This window comes from Megascapheus bottae, chromosome 21 (genome assembly GCF_031878675.1).
Source record: "Megascapheus bottae isolate mThoBot1 chromosome 21, mThoBot2.hap1, whole genome shotgun sequence".
Lineage (NCBI taxonomy): Eukaryota > Metazoa > Chordata > Mammalia > Rodentia > Geomyidae > Megascapheus > Megascapheus bottae.
Window position 1 is genome coordinate 7032101 of NC_143529.1, and position 13565 is coordinate 7045665.

The 13565-nt window shown below is 38.7% G+C and overlaps 1 protein-coding gene across 1 annotated transcript in view; it reads right to left on the bottom strand.

The window, feature by feature from the left end:
- Hecw2 (HECT, C2 and WW domain containing E3 ubiquitin protein ligase 2) overlaps positions 1 to 13565 on the bottom strand; it is a 199355-nt gene that overhangs the window by 20892 nt on the left and 164898 nt on the right. The window contains exons 21-24 of the mRNA XM_090354523.1: positions 6452 to 6604; positions 4625 to 4723; positions 2141 to 2270; positions 617 to 763 (exon numbers count right to left, since the gene is read on the bottom strand). Of these exons, the coding sequence (XP_090210649.1) occupies positions 617 to 763; positions 2141 to 2270; positions 4625 to 4723; positions 6452 to 6604 (529 nt within the window). The remainder of the gene's footprint in view (positions 1 to 616; positions 764 to 2140; positions 2271 to 4624; positions 4724 to 6451; positions 6605 to 13565) is intronic.

A 13565-nucleotide genomic window follows, 5' to 3' on the forward strand; every position in this document is an offset into this window, starting at 1 on the left:
CCCCCTCACACACACACTCCCATCTTTGCTAGAATGTTGATAAGATTTGCCCCAGTTCCATTTATTGCCATATTACATTAAACATGTCCAATCTCATCTAGTCTCAAAAGCTTAGCAGGGTTAGGTCTGGTTAGAAGGAACATGGGAGGATTTTAATTTCATAATTGACCATAATTGGCTGAAAATTCTAGTTCGTGGTTTCTCTTTTGAAAAAGGTCTAATGCTCTCACAGAAAAAAAGTCACATGTAATGCGTATAACATCGCCTTATGACCCACACATAAGGTCCGTTTCACTAATCAGCCATGAGATTTGATTATCCATATCAAAGCATGAATAAGAATAATGACCTGATGGTTGTTAGTAGGCAGTCAAACATTACATGCGACTTGTAATCAGGCTGGCATATCGATTTCAGTCATCTCGAGTAACGAGCCTTTAAGTGTGTGCTCTTAAGGTATAGCTAGGGAAAACACTGGCCTTCTTCAACAAAGAAAGCAATAGTAAAAATAGCAAAAGAGAAGCAGGGGACACTGGTGACATGGAAGGCACAGCAGGGTGAAGTGTGGATCATGGCTTCCCAGCAGGCCTGCGGGAGGACTGCTGCTGGTGAGTACCTCATAGAAGCCTCGCACTAAGCTCTCCGTTTGCTGGACCACACCTCTCTCGATCCTCCACTTCACCATCCTCTCGATGTACTCCTTCTTGTTCTTCTCTGTCACCGGGATATTGGCACCTCCTGGCTTCAATTCTCGTTCAGTAATCTGGGATTAAAAAACAGAAGAACTGGCCAGGGAGCCATATACTTGGTGGTACACGTTGCTATCAATGAGTGGAAGGTAGGTGTGCCTTTTGCACACTTTTGCTGAACACTGAGCTGGTGTTTGAAAGCATCAGTGAGCAAAAAACGTTGCAAGGCTTTGTAGTTGGATTTTAAATGCCAACAAAATATGGTTTGTTTTAATATAAATGAATTGGCTCCAGTAATTAGGCCCCTGCTATCTGAATGTTTGACAAAACCCATTTCCACCAATTTCTCTCAAATTCAGAATTGTCAGAAAGTCAATAGAAAAGATTACTTCAGGAAACAGAATTGGCACCCAAACACATCTTATACTTATTCTTCAAAACACAGGAAATCAGAAAATAAGCCAAATGCTAATGTAAGAATGAAGACATCATTTCTGAAGGAAAAATATTAACCTACCTTCCACAAATTTAAAATAAAGCCAAATGTGTTTAAGCCTACTCCAAACTACTGTTTACATTTTCTCAGTTTCAAAACAAATTTTAGTGCTTAAATGTAAATGAGAGCTTTACATAGAACAATTGAATAGTTTAATATTGAGCTCCAGAACAGCATAGACTATTAAAATATAGTCTCATTAAGATATAGTCTCATTGTCTGGTGGATTTTTCAACTTTATTAATTTACTTGTTTCTTTATTCAATTATTTATTGAATTATCTGGCTATACTGAAGCTTGAACTCAGAGTCTTGCATTTGCTCAGCAGGACTCGCTCATTTGAGCCTCACTTCCATCTGGTTTTTGCCAGTTATTTATTTATTTATTTATTGCCAGTCCTTGCCTTGGGCTCAGGGCCTGAGCACTGTCCTTGGGCTTTCTCAAGGCTAGAGCTCTACCACTTGAGCTACAGCACCACTTGTGGCTTTTTTCTATATATGTGGTACTGAGGAATCGAATCCGGGTCTTTGTGCATGCTACCATGCTATCATTAGGCCAAACTCCCAGGTTTTTGCTGGTTATTTTTGAGATAAAGTCTTGAGAACTTTTCTGCCAAGTCTGTTTACAATTCCCCCATTCCCAGTTTCCCCAGAAGCAGGGATTATGACCTGGGGTACCAGCTCTCTGGCCTTTTGTGGATAATTTAGTTGACAACAAAAAAAGTTTTATAATATTTTCACTTACCGATTATAATAAGCAAATGAAAATATCTTAATCTGTAATTGGCACGAGGAATAAACAAACCTTTGTCACTGACATTAGTGTAATTCTAGGTTTAAAGTGCCCAACAAGCCACAACTAAACAAGCGTCTGAGCTTAGTCATGGAATTAACTTCTCACCAACCAATAGCCTTCAGCTACCACACTGAGAAATCAGGTGTCCCCCTACACAGACCTGCCCAAAAACTTCTTCATTCACAGTGAACGTGAGGTCGAGGATGTCATGGATATCATTGTCTTTCATCCACTGAAGGCTTTGATGGAATTCTTCATCAAGGTACTCCAGATCACTCAGGTCACACAGACTGAAACAAATACAGAATGGCTGTTTAGCAAAATCCCAGTGTTAATGGGAAGAACAAGGTCAGAGATTAAGGCAGTGATTTCTGGAATGTTCTTAGGCAGACTCACTAATCAAGCCAGTGAAAAAACTCAGAAATTAGGTATGCATGTTTATACCTTGGGTACATTCAATGCCACAAGAAGCAATTTGTCTGTCCTTTGTTATGTACCGATCTGGATGTGTGAGAAAAGAGGTAGCCATCTATCCAGTCCTGCATCTTCAGTGCCACATCCAGAACTAAACTAAGGCGACAACTGGGACACAGTATTCTTTGGGCTATATTATAATATTTTAAAATACTGCTCTCCTAACTTGAATTTTTACAAACATTTCTATCCTTTAATTTGTGTTCAATTTTTTGTCCCTTTTTAAAAGGTAAGATTCTATAACTCATATTCACCACAGCCCCTTTTTCTTCATGGTCCTTATTTTGTGTCTCTGAAAACAGCAAACAAAAGAATCTCTCTAAAATTGTAATGACTTCCTATATTTCTCCTCCTTTTTTTTTTTTTTTTTGCCAGTCCTGGGCTTGAGCTCAGGGCCTGAGCACTGTCCTTGGACTTTCTCAAGGCTAGAGCTCTACCACTTGAGCCTCAGCACCACTTCCGGCTTTTTTTTTCTATGTATGTGGTACCGAGGAATCGAACCCGGGTCTTCATGCATGCTAGGCAAGCACTTTAACCACTAGGCCAAACTCCCGGCCCCCTCTCTTCCTTTTTTTTTTCCAATACGGAGGCAGGATATGCATAACATGAAGGTGATATTTTAAGCTGTGTTGTAGAAAGTAGGTAATAGATTTGCTACAGTTATTTTGAAATTTCCCTCCCCTCAGCTCAATTTCAAGGGCCATTTTCTTTTGTTCATTCAAAACATTAATTAGACATCAAATAATGTGCCTAATATCTTAATAGCTACTTGATAAACTTGATGTTGTTGTTTGCTCTTAGCAGATCAAGGTCTCATTTGAAATCGTAAGGAGGTAAGTCAACAGAAGATGATCAAACGGAAGATGGTGCTTAAAATTCATGCATTAAGAAAAATGTATGATAGTATACAATTTAATAAAAAAAAAAAAAGAGGAGAGCTCTCAGAGACAGCATGAGACAGATGCTTTGGCCTGGAAATTCAGGGAAAACCTTTTACAGTAGATGATGGCTAAATTAAGCCTTATGTGATGATTAAAAGTTAGAGAGATAAAAGGGAAGGAAGTTAAAAGTAAAATAAGAGAAAGAAGGAGGAGAAATGAGAAAAATCCAACACTATGGGACATCGCATAATTTTCAGGGAACAAGACCCAGAAAGTAGCTATGTATGTCTTCAGTGCCATACTGAGGAGCTTGGTGATTCAGAGCTCCAGGAAGTCACAACACAGTTATTTGAAATGAGAAGGAGACCAATTAAGAGACCACTTTAGTAATCAGGCTAAAGTAAGTATTATAGTTAGGGTAAGGCTATCAAGAGTGGAGATAAGAGGATAAATCTGAGAATTATTTGCAAGGCAATAATTAGTAAATCAAAGAATTTTTAGAAGGCAAAAATTAGCAAATACTAAATAGTTTTACTGGAAAGAGATTAAGAAAGGGTATCTAAAATAGGCAAATAAACTCATGTCATAATTCTGATGGTCTTGAATCATGATTCAGTTCTGTTTCATTGTGAGTTTGAACTCAGACCTCACAGAGAGCTGTAAATGACCATATGCTAATTACAGGAAAAGCAATGGTATGCTCTTTCAATCTTTTATAATGATAATATAAAAGCCAAGTGCAGTGAGTTTCTGCCATCATAAATTATTGTATTACATACAAGGAGATCTCAAAAACACGACGGCATTGTCTACCAGTCATAAACATTATCCAAGCAGAGTCCAAACAAAGGAGAATGAAAATTTGACCAAGTATTTGAAGGCTTGCGCAAAGCAAAACATAAAAACAAATTTCAAAAGGAACAGGGGGCTGTGAGTCACCAAGGCGAATCCACAAGTATTCTATTGCACTAATGCCACAAGAATTCCAGTGCTGTATTTGAAGTACAATCATTTTAAAGACCCAGCCATTGCAATAAATGAAAATATTTAGATGAAAATGAAACAAAGATTTGGGTGACTAGAGAGGAATAAAAGTCCCGAAGCAAGAAAACCACATTAACCATGTCTGAAATTGCATTTGTTTCTGAAACTGAAACCATTATTTAGTTTATTAACTATAGATTTAATAGACTGAACAGCTATACAATGATTTTGATAGAAGACTCTTCTCCAGACAGTAAATACTGCATTTTTACAGGCTAATTACATAAGCACAAAACTATGCTTACATTCTCAGAAGTGCCTTGTAAAAGGGCCTTGTGAAGAAGGCATCCAACAAGTACTGGTGAATTAGTGCAAGGCCAAGGATCCTCCCGCTGAACCGGAACCTAGGAAGGAAAACATGAAATAGCCAGCAGGTCACACAGCCGTTTCTAAATAGTTCTATTTGCTTCCCAGAACGTGTTACAATCCTGATCATCTGAGTTTGTCCAAGAGGAATTGCCTCCAAGGTCTGTGACAATGTGGGCTGTTTTCATTAGCCATTCATTTAGAGCTCCTTGTTGAAGAAATCTGTTTCACAGATGCCACCTTTATGTTTAGTCAATAATATCACCATGTAACACCCTAGAAATTACCATCTGAATCCCTCGTTTGCATTTCACTGAAATTTCCCCAATATCATTTCCAAGAGATATGAGATCAGAGAAAGTAAATGCTGCTCACTTCTAGTTGGTGCACATGAATATTAGCTGGATTATCTGGATTGCTCTAATATGAATGCAATGGCAATTATCTACAGGAAAAACACAACTTCAGATCAAGAAAGTTCTTATCAATGATCTCTCAAACTTGACCACTGATGATAATGATCATGATGGACATTTGGGGGACTTTTCTCAAGGGGAATTCTGTTCTCCAAAATTTTGAAACTCAACTATTCTGAATCAATTTGGAAATTTTCTTATATACATCTCTTGACTACAGGATAGGCTGTAGCTTCCTGGAGAGAAGCTTGCCTATCGTATGCAAGGCCTGAGATGCTATCCCAGGACAGCAAGAGGAAAAAAAACAAGCAAAATCAGAAATCCATTCTTGTCTAATACAAGTAGTGTTAGGCCTGACTGGCTGCCTGACATGTACACTTGTTTCTTTGAATCACAAGTGTACAAATTCGTAGCTAATCCTGGGATTCAGAATATTTGTAGTTTTAGTTTCAGACAATCTTTTGGACATTATTGGACAGCACTAGGTTTCTCTTTATAACGACGTGTGTTAGCACAACTGTAATAAACAGGCTTAGGAGACTCCAGCTTGTAACTAGAGGGAAGTGAATTTGAAGAGCAAGTATTAATAGTTAATGCCCTCCACACATCAACAATAACCTCCTGACTCAAAGAAGCTTTTTTCCATCAGTCCTGCTCATGTTCTTCCTTTGTTGCTGTTAGTGAAATTGAACAGACCCAAGTGAATGGGGATTATGTAAGTATTTAAAATCTACAAATGCAGGGACCTAAAAAAAAGATGCAAGGACATTAGGAAAAAGCAAAGACTTAGTATCCTCAGAAAGGAATTCTGACTCAGTCTTCTTTGATTCTGTATAAGAAATTAGGAAAGAAACAACTGTTGGTTATATACCTCAAATGGAGGGAGCTTAGACACTGCTTATGGCTACCCTCACCCTGCACCAACCATTGATCCAGGAACTACCAGCTGAGACTGGCCACTAAAAATCCCACTTTTCCATTATGCCAGAACTCCAGCAGCTTCTCTTAGCCCTCAGTGTCAACCACAACTAAGGTGCTATTAGAGAAAGGCATGATTCCTAGGAGAGGGGTTTAGGGGTCTCTCGGGGGGCCTAACATCAATATTGGAATCCAATATCAGTACTGGAATTCTATACAACTTACTTATGTAATATAGCCTATACCTAAGTTTGGGGAGTATCTGGATATGGGATATCTTGATAAGAAAAATAAGAGTCAAAGAAGATAGATAACTGATAATATGATTTTGTTCAAGGAAAAAAAACTCTTGAAAGATATGTGGGTTCCAACATAAAACTTAATACAGCAGGAAATCAACTGGGCAAAACTACTGAGTAAAAACCTACTTACCATTCATGGTGATTGTCTACAAAAGCAGACATAGGACTTATTTGTACTGTGTATGTGTCATTGGCTGAATATTCAAATAAGCCATAATAAGGGTTAAAGAGTTCTCTGGATACCAAGAAGAAAAACTCTCTGGAAGGCCCACTGTAATCCAACCTGTAAAAAGTATCCATATAAAAAGTAATCAGCTTTTATGTTTTTATTAGATATCGGAACTACATTTTCTGAACTCAACTTTTTTATAAAATGCTCATTATATATCAAGCCTGTCCAAAATAAACTGAAAAAACTCATGGTTTCACAATTCCTTCACCTAAAACAGTGAAACAGACATTTGCATGGAACATGGCCAAAACTGAGCTCCATATAAAACAATTTATAATGAAGGAAAAATGTTAATAATATAATAATATGTACTCACATACATACACATACAAATCTTTTAACTATTAGAAGCAAGGCTATGGAGAAAAGGAGCCAATAAGGAAGCTTTTATAAAATTTAGGGTGAAGAGAAATAAGGGTGCATAAACCTTCCTAAGAAAGGTATGTGGAATACACCTTCTCTAAACGTACGACACCATGCTCAAAGTGATTGGGAAGAAAAAAGATGATGGTAGGTTTGAAGCAGCCAATATAATGCTAAGAACAACAAAAACATGGCAGCAAAGAGAGTCTGTAATCAAAGCAATTCATATATTAAATCTAAAAAACTATAGAAGACATCTATTCTATGACAAAAACAAAAAAAACATGCTCACAAATTCAAAGATAAGGAAGACTGAAGCAGACTATAAAACCAGTCGTAGGATTGAGGGTATATGGCAGGATTATGAAAATATTTATTCTGTGGGACTTACTGAGTTTTTTTTAAATAAGTGAGACATCATCTGAGTTTGTTCTAGCAATGGGACCAAGTAATATAGAAAAAAGATTTTATCCTACCTAAAGGAGAGAGTTGAGATACCAGGCAAACAAAATAACGATGGCTATTATATGTTTGCCATGCGAGTCCAACCCAGTTTACATACGTCCAACTTCAACAGACAGTGCATTACTTTCTCAACTGCTGCCTCTAAATAGGCATCCTATTATTTAATATCTTTTTGTGGAATCAGCTTTCTTTTTTTCAATGTAAATTTGTTTATTTAGCCTATCCTTTTGATCTGTTATGTCTGTATTATTTAATAGCCATGAAAAGAAGTTCATAAATGTTCAAGTAAAATGGTTACTCTCTGTAGTAAAATTATTTCACACATCACCAGTGGAGTCAGTAAGCTCACACCCACACAGCAGTGACAGGAAACCTGTGCTGGCAGAAACACGTCTAGCTAGCAGCTGCTCAAGGCTGCCCTGGTCTTAAGATGATGTGGTTGGCCTGTTCTGTGGAGGATTTGAATGTAGTGGGCTAACAGATGGTCCATGGGATGAGGTGCTGGGGACAGTCCTCAGCATGTCTGGGGCCTCTCAAAACAGTACCCTGCCCCTCCCTGGTACAGGAAGCATATGAGGCCTCTCATATGGCCTCTTGTGGCCTCCTCCCATTGTCCTACTTTTGACTTCTGATGCCACCAAGAACAGTGAAATACTTCTTTCAACTTGAACACTTTTTATATGTCAGAGTCTTTCCTTCCTTCCTTCCTTCCTTCATTCCTTCCTTCCTTCCTTACTCCTTCCCTCCCTCCCTCCCTCCTTCCTTCCTTTTCTCCCTCTTTCTCTATTTCTAAATATATGTATGTGTGTGTGTGTGTGTGTGTGTGTGTGTGTGTGTGTGTGCTCACACTCCAGTAATAGTCATGGTACTCATCTAGATCTTAAAAAGAGAACATTAAAAAAAAATCACGTTTAACAGGATCTCTAGGTTTAGCTGTTTTTGCATCTTTAATTCTTTCCCCCTCTCCCCTTTCCCTCCTCAAATCTTCTTAGAAAGTGAGGGTAAGAACTCTCTGGACACTCTGGAGCATGTAAAGCTGATTCTTAGGAAGATAGAGCTTAGGAGGGAGCTTAGACACTTGTCTCCCTCTATAAATGCAGGTTAAAATTACCCTCTTATGCCTGGTGCTAGTGGCTTGTTCCTGTAATCCTAGAAGACTGCTAGGATTTACTCTATAATCCTACTCAGGAGACTGAAACCTGGAGATCATGATTCGAAGCCAGCCAAGGCAAGAAAGTCTGTGAGACTCTTATCTCCAACCAACTATCAAAAAGCTGGAAGTGGAATTGTGACTCAAATGGTAGAGAACTAGTCTTGAGCAAAAACCAAGGCTCAGGGACAGCACCCAGGCTCTAAATTCAAGGCCCCAGGATCAGCACACACATACTCAAAAAAATTACCCTTTTACATCATGAGGTAGACTGGGTGTACAGGATGAGATTACAAATAAAATAAATGGCAGTCGAATTCTAAATACCAAGAAAAAAATTATCCAGTTTTCTGGGGCAACCATTTTGCTTTGTTGACTCATGAGGAGCTAGTCATGAGCAAAGGCCCAAGCATTTCATCCTCACTGTCTTAATCTAGCACTCTCCGTCCTGGCTGACTGTCCACAGTCAAAGAAAAAGAAATGAGCACTGGACTTGGCACTTTTCCTTACTAATTTCACCTTGCTAAGACACGGTTCCCCGTGTCTGCTCAAAAGGAGAGAGTGTCAACGGTCAGGGGCATCATAGAAGTCATTTCGCCCAATCCTTTCATTATAGAGGAAAAAATGAAAGGCCAGAGGGAATCACTGATTTTGCTGCAAAGAAAGCAGCTGTAGAGGAACAAAGCCTTGAGACAAGCATCCTTATCCCAGCTTCAATGTTTAGTGCTCCATCTAGGCTGAGCTGTCAGCTAATTAATTTCAGCTGTTTGTCAAGCTTAACACAATATTGCTTCTAAAATTATATGGCCTGCGGGCCAAACCTGCCTCACCCTTTGCTTTTGTAACCTAGCTGTGCCCATTTGTTTATGTGTTCTCCTGCTGCCTTCCTGCTACAATGGCAGAGCTGGGTAGGTACCACCCAAAATGCTCAGCAGTCAAAGCCTAAACATACTTACTATTCGATCCTTTAGAGAAAAACTTTGCCAACTGCTGTTATGAAAGGAAGACAGTAGGAGGGAAATGCCAGTCTACTAAAATATCTGGCTTACTATAAATCTTTTATTAGTGAAGATCTTTCAAGGAAATATCAATGGCTAGAATATCCTGGTGTGTGTGCAATCTCAAAGAAAGGCCACAATGATTGATCATGAGATACCCAAGAACATCATTATGCTCTGGTCCAGCCTCTACTGAAGCCTCTATTCATAATTAAGCTACATGAGTGTCACAGACAGCTGAAGCAGATGGCAAATAAGAAATGAATCCAGCCCGGTTCTGGTGGCTCACTCCTATAATCCTAGCTATTCAGAAGGCTGAGATCTGAGGATTGTGGTTGAATGCCAGCCAGGGCAGAAAAATCCGTGAAACACTCACCTCTAACTAACCACCCCCAAACTATAAGTGGAGCTGTGGCTCAAAGTGGGAGAGCTCAGGCCCTGAGTTCAAGCCACAAAACTGACAAAAAATTTTAAAAGGCTTTAACTTTTGAATACCTTAATAAGACTGCATGCACTTACTAGAGTGGATTATAATAATCTATTTATGACTGCCTCCCCTACTTACACATACTAGACAACAGCCATACTGACACAGGCACCATGCTTTACTTATTTTGGTATTTCAAGTTTGATACACCATAGTGGCTCAAAGATACATTGTTAAATCAATAATGGATCTCTTAGCAAAATCAATTTTATTTATACCCATCATTTGACATGCAGCAGAGTGAATAAACTGGAACACATTTATAATGAAGTGGTATACTGATTCAGTGACATAAACAGTTTATGCCAATCCCTAAAAGATAATTCTATTTATGAACATTGTCAAAAATCAAATGAGTGAGTTATGAAGCTATTTCACTATGAAATACATTCTAATATGTTAATATTTGTTAAAATAATAAAGATCCTTACTGGTTGGTTCCTTTAAATATATAAGAGCTGAAAATGTTCCACGAAGAGTTAAACTGAAAAGGAAAATTCATCCAAACCCCAAGTGAGAACAAAGCTCTTCTAGAAGGAAGAGTACCTTTAATTGGGCAGAGGAGTTCTGCTTTTTTTTAAACTCTAGAAGCATGAATGGACTCATTCTGAAGCCGAGACATTAAACTCCGATTTGATTAAAATACAAAATTCAGAACTATAGTTCTGAGAGAAGGCTCTAGGTTACAATTTGTATCTAAGTCTAGTCAATTCAATAAAACATGCCCCAGCAAGGACAATGGGACATGCAGTTTTGTAATGCCTTAGCAACTTCTTCCATATAAATAGTTAATATGACTCATATCAGAGAGATCATTTGTTACATTCCTGTTTAGCCAGTTAGGCTGGTCCCACAGCTAAAGGCTTGGCATGGAAATATAGAGAAGTCTGGACAATGGGTGTACAGCTACCCAACAGCTGCATCTGGGCATTTCAGAATACGCAGCTGTCTGTTGGATTTCTGGGCCTAAGTGCTGATGAAGCACATTACATGTCATCCTGTGTCTGGGCTGGCATACCAACCAGGGTATTAGCAGCACCTGATAGATGTTAAAATAGTGAATTATATCCTCCCATGCTCAGCTTTTTTCAACTAAGAACAACTGAAACCGAAGAACGTGAATAGAACATAATTTGATGGCCTCAGGAAGTCACACCATCATTTCCTCTAAGTCTGTTCAGACACGCATGGTCTAAGCACCTTCTGATTCACCCACAGACTATTTATAGCAGCACCATCTTAGTTGCTGGGCTGGCTAGGCGAGTTCAGAATTTTGGTATGATAAACAAAGTTTGGCTTAGACTTAGTCAAAGTCTAGCTAGATATATAGCAGCATTCAGCAAGGTCTGGGGGTTTCAAGTTATCTTGTGAATGTCTCTTTTGGAGGTGAACAAGTCATGTCCTTAGTTTAACTCTCAGCTTTACACAAAGAGGGACCCATAGTTCGTAGGGCCTGCTGAATATTACATAAGCAAGAGTGAGGAGAATGGTTGCAGGTCTCACCTTCTCAAGTTATTTTCATTTGCTTGTCCAAGGAGAGCTTAATATAGGGATTGCGGAAAGTTACTAAGCCCTCAAACTGAAATGATTTATGCACATCTCCTCCCTAGCCTAAATGTGATCTGTGAGACACATGTCTGATGTCCTATTGGTGGTATGGCATGCATAATGAACTCATTCTTACTTCAATAAAGGTGCCTTTTACAGAGCTGGCCATGAAAATAAAAGAGGCGGAATAATCCCAGTGTAAACATCCTCTCTTTATCCAGGATACTCTTTCTTTACTGTTTTGAATACTAAGAAATTAAAGGCCCAGGATACCTTAGCAGAGCACAGTATTCTACTTCTGACATCACCTGAGCTCCAATAGCCAGGACTTATTTATTATTAAGAAAAACAGTAACACATGGGAGGACTAGATGGTATTTCATTGTTCTCCCTAGAGAAGCAACTTCTGGGCAGACGAGAAGTGGGTAACCCATGCATGCTACTTCCTATAACCTTAAACCAGGTTTAAGGTTTGCCACTGTTGACCTCCCCTCCCTGCCTGACTGGGCGAGGTAACACAACCAAATTAAGGGGGGTGGAAATTTAATGAGTAGAACAAACTCCCAGCTCAAACTAAATTAAACATTTGTGGAAAGATAGTGTTTAGAAACTAGGGCCTGGGAATGTGTCCTAGTGGTAGAGTGCTTGATTAGCATCCACGAGGCCCTGGTGTGATTTCTTGGTAGCACATATACAGAAAAAACTGGAAGTGATGCTTTGGCTTCAGAAAGCTCAAGCTAGCCTTCAGAAAGCTCAAGGACAGTGCTCAGGTCCTGAGTTCAAGCCCCAGGACTGGCAAAAAAGAAAAAAAAAACTAGTGACAAAACTTTTAGGAAAAAAAAGACCCTAAGTATGACAGAATTATTTTAATGAGAAATAATAGCTATCAATTAAATGTATTTTCAGTTATAAGCTATAGGATTACTTTTGTATTTTTTTATAATTGAGAATGGGCATCTCTACTGTCCTGGAATCAGTTCTCTCTCATGTGGAATTTGTAATCACCTTATAAGATTTTTGAGTAAGTTTTCCCATTATTGCCCTTTACTTTTATTTCAGAGATGATTTATATATTGTGCTTCAGGTCTGTACAAAGAAGACAGCTTAAAACAGACTGGAAGTTTCTACAAAGCTTCAAATTCATACCACTTTGGAGGAGCAGGCAAATGTGTTTCCCTTAATAGAAAATCCTCTTTTCTCTATACTTCAGTTAATCTGTTGTAAATAATGACGGTTAGCGTGACATGTATAAAATAAAGTCATTGAGATGATTTTACTGCAGTCAATAAGAACTGCAAAATAGATAACTCAACTCTAAATGCCAATATCTCTGCTATTTGGGCTTTCCACAGAATTAACACGTTGAACTTTTTACACTACTGACCTCAAGTAATAACAAAGGTGTATACACAACCAGAAATTAGCACAGAGCCGGTGGCTCATTAAACAAGACAGTGAGAAAAGTCATCTGTAAAAGAACTTCCTAAATCTCCCCAGATCTTGACTCCATGTTGTATTTACTGAACTAGTTCTTGTAGGATAGATTTACAGAAAAATTGCAAACATCCTCCACAGTTCTTGTGTACTCTAGATGCAGTTCCTCTCTTGGTAATAGCTGGCATTACCATAATATACCTGTGATAACTGAAATGGATGGAAAATCAGAGAATACCCCGGGGCTTCACTTGCTTTGAGTTACTTTTTTTTCATGACCAGTTTTACAAGCCAGGTAACTAAGCAATAGATTCCCACTAACTGCTGTAATAAACACCTCTGAAATAGGTACAGTCTCCTAAGTTATCATTATTATTATTTGTAGGTCATGGGGCCTGGGCACCTTCTTTGAGCTCTTCAGCTCAAGGCTATCACTCTACCAATTGAACCACAGCACCACTTCTAGTTTTCTCATGGTTAATTGGTGATAATAGTCTCACAGACTTAGTGCCCAGTCTGGCTTTGAATCTTAATCCTCAGATCTGAGCCTCCTAAGTAGCTAGGATT